We start from the raw sequence: 3130 nt of genomic DNA, 5'->3' as shown, positions 1-3130 counted from the left end.
AAAAGAAACTAACAGCATATATATCATTGGGAAAGTAACACCTGTTCAAGATTTACATTTTATATTAATTTTTAACTAGTTAAACATATAATAAAAACAATTTAAGAAGAAGTATTTACCATTTTTTTATCATATTGTACATATTATAAAATATTTAAAATTCTAAAAATGTAAACCGCATATATTACATATGTTTTTGATCCATACAGCAAATAATTCTTTTTCATAAAGTGACTCTCTTTTTTAAGAAGTAAAAGGAAATACTTACACACGGTTAACTGTTAGCGTTTAAACGGTTTACTGGCACGTTTACCCGTATATGTATATGGGAATGTGCACGTGTATAGGCATATATATGAGTATATGTGCATATATGTATGAACTACTTTTTTTTATTTTTTATCGCTACAATATTTCATTTTATTAAAATATATTCCTTTTGCTCGTCCAACCTCTTTTTTACTTTAGTCACGTTTCTCATTGCAATTTGAATAAATGAATTCCTTTTAACAATGCAGATGTTTTACTACTGCAAATATCTGAAGCAAGGACATTTTTACTTAATATTTTATTTGAGTTATTTTTTAACGGCTCCCTTAATTTTTTTAAAATTCGCAATGCTGTAACGCTATGATGCTTAACATTTTTGTGTTTTGATGAAAAAAAAAAAAAAAAAAAAAAAAAAAGGAACTCAGAAAATGCTTCAAAACGTTCGACATACATTATGCACTTTTATGTAATTCACAATTTTCATAAGCTACCTGTCTAACTGCTTGAACATCCGTGTATGTTCTCATAGCTCTGAGTTTCTTCTCTCATCCGTAAAGGAGAATGTATAAATATGTAAAATTAAATGTATGAACATAAATATATACATATATAAATATAAATCTATATATATAAATATACACATATATATATATATATATATATATATATATATATAAACGTGGGCATATTATATATTGACAAACGTGAAGGGGTATAGGAGTACCACAAGCACATTTATAAGAGCACATATTAATTGGGAGAAATGATACAACTGGATTGTATACAAAAAGGGCAACAATCTAATGGTAATCGTCGTCGTGTGTGCAATATAATCGAAGTAGAGCCTTTAGGGGATCCTTCAAGATGACATATTTTCCATCAGGCCTTTCTGAAATATTATCCACAATAAATCTGAGTATACCCCAAATATTTTCATATTTTAAACCTATTTGTGTAGATAGATCCTTAGTTTTATGTGATTGAATTGATAATATATTATGATTTTCTGCGTCATTTGCATTTTTTCTAGATATAAAACCTAGTTTTATGTCTTCACAACCACTTAATAAAGCTTGGCAAATAAATTTTTGTAATTTCGATGTATTATTACGAATTTCATTAGCTAGTAGTGCTCCTTTTTGATTTTCAATTTGGGATCTCCAATTTTTATGACTCTTAATATCATATTCATTTAATGCACATATATAAATATAAGAACTGTTTGTACCTTTAATTTTTGCATGTATTTCTCCTCTAGTAATTAATGTACAGTTTCTTTTCGACGTGCCATGTATTAATGGGGGTAAATTAATTTTTCTATATCTATAAAGAACATCACTCGTTTTACTGTTTTTAGATAAAAAGGAAATATTATCATACTGTTCAGCCATTTCGTTTTTTAACAATACTTGTTTTCTGAATCTTTGATTAATTTTAATTGCCTCAAATCCTAATGCTTGTAAACTGTTCAACTTATTTTCATTGTCTTGTGTTGGTGCATCAATTGAGTTTTCATTAACTGTTAGTAAATCAACAATTGAATCTTCATCTTTATCTATAATTATTTTATTCCCTTGTTTAGTTATTAATAGATGCCATGAATATTTTGACTGGGTACATGACATTAGACAGGCTAATATTTGGTCTGTTGAAACAACTAAAAGGGGGTTATTATTATTATTACTATTAGTAGTAGTTGTAACACTACTATTTGTAGTATACCCTTGACAGTTCTTTTCCTCATCAGATACTATTTCCATTAATGACTGATCATCCTTTGTTTTACAAACTAAACAATTAGCACCTTTATTTAAAATTATAAGACTAGGTGGATTCTTTACATTAATATTCTCAATTCGTTTATCATAATATAATACTCTACCTCTAAAAAATATATCATCTATTTTGAACTGTTCTAACTTTATTACTTTTTTAGGTAATTCATTAAACATCATCTCACATTCTACCGTCCATACAGGTGTTGGCTCAATACTCCATTCGGTAAAAATCCTATGCCTTGCATTAATTCTAGCTGTCTTAGCAAGTAATAATAATTTCTGCTTCTTCTGCTCCGCTGTTTTAATTCTACTACTATATAAATTATCTTCTTCTTGTTGTTTTTGAGTAAAAGCTTGTGTAGTTTGTTTATTCAGTATTTTCTTTTTGTTATATATATTTCCTTTTTGCTTTTGTCCTGTACGTAAATCTACGGTTTGAAATTGTAATTCTTCCTCAAACGAATTTGCACCTTCATTCGTATTTTTATTTACATCTTTTAAATTCTTCTGGTAATTACTACTTGTAAAATCGCATATCTTACCTATCCTCTCAAATTTCATGGAAGGTTCAAACTGGTACTTCTTTAGGTCCCCCATACAGCAGTTCACCAACTCCTCATTCTTCGTGTCCGGTCCCCACGTTCGGTTGTTTGCAACTCCGACAAGTCTGTACGCGGTCATCCTTTCGCTGGCACTACTAGTGGAGGATAGGAGGTGGATAAGTAACGAATAGGAAACAGATTTGCGGAAGTTACTCGACGGATTAGCAACGGCTAAGGGATGAGAATAACTTGGAAAAAATAAAGAAGAACAAGGTAAAGGATAAATACTAACTTGGATAATCTCTTAAAAATAAGCTAAGCAATAATGAGGCAGCTCTTATTATTCTTGCCAATTTAGCCCTTCACAGTTCTGTCAATATGTTTCTTGTTAAGGGCAAATTGCGGGGGAAACTTCCTCTATTTCTGATGGAATAAACGCCCGTTCAGGTGAAATTATTTGGTAGGCGAATATTAATGCGTATATATTTGATTATGAAAACTCATACGTTCGTACAGCCACACGTTTACACATTCATATAC

General features: G+C 29.7%; 1 protein-coding gene across 1 annotated transcript; it reads right to left on the bottom strand.

Moving 5' to 3' along the window:
* Positions 1-1070: 1070 nt before the first annotated feature.
* EIF3D (eukaryotic translation initiation factor 3 subunit D, putative) lies at positions 1071-2729 on the bottom strand (the record flags this gene model as incomplete). The annotated part of the gene is made up of 1 exon (XM_029004390.1): positions 1071-2729. The coding sequence occupies one exon, from the start codon at positions 2727-2729 to the stop codon at positions 1071-1073; it is 1659 nt and encodes a 552-aa protein (XP_028861083.1).
* Between the last annotated feature and the right edge of the window lie 401 nt (positions 2730-3130).

The sequence above is a fragment of the Plasmodium malariae genome (assembly GCF_900090045.1).
Source record: "Plasmodium malariae genome assembly, chromosome: 8".
Classification (NCBI taxonomy): Eukaryota; Apicomplexa; class Aconoidasida; order Haemosporida; family Plasmodiidae; genus Plasmodium; species Plasmodium malariae.
This window is presented reverse-complemented; position numbering and strand designations above follow the sequence as displayed.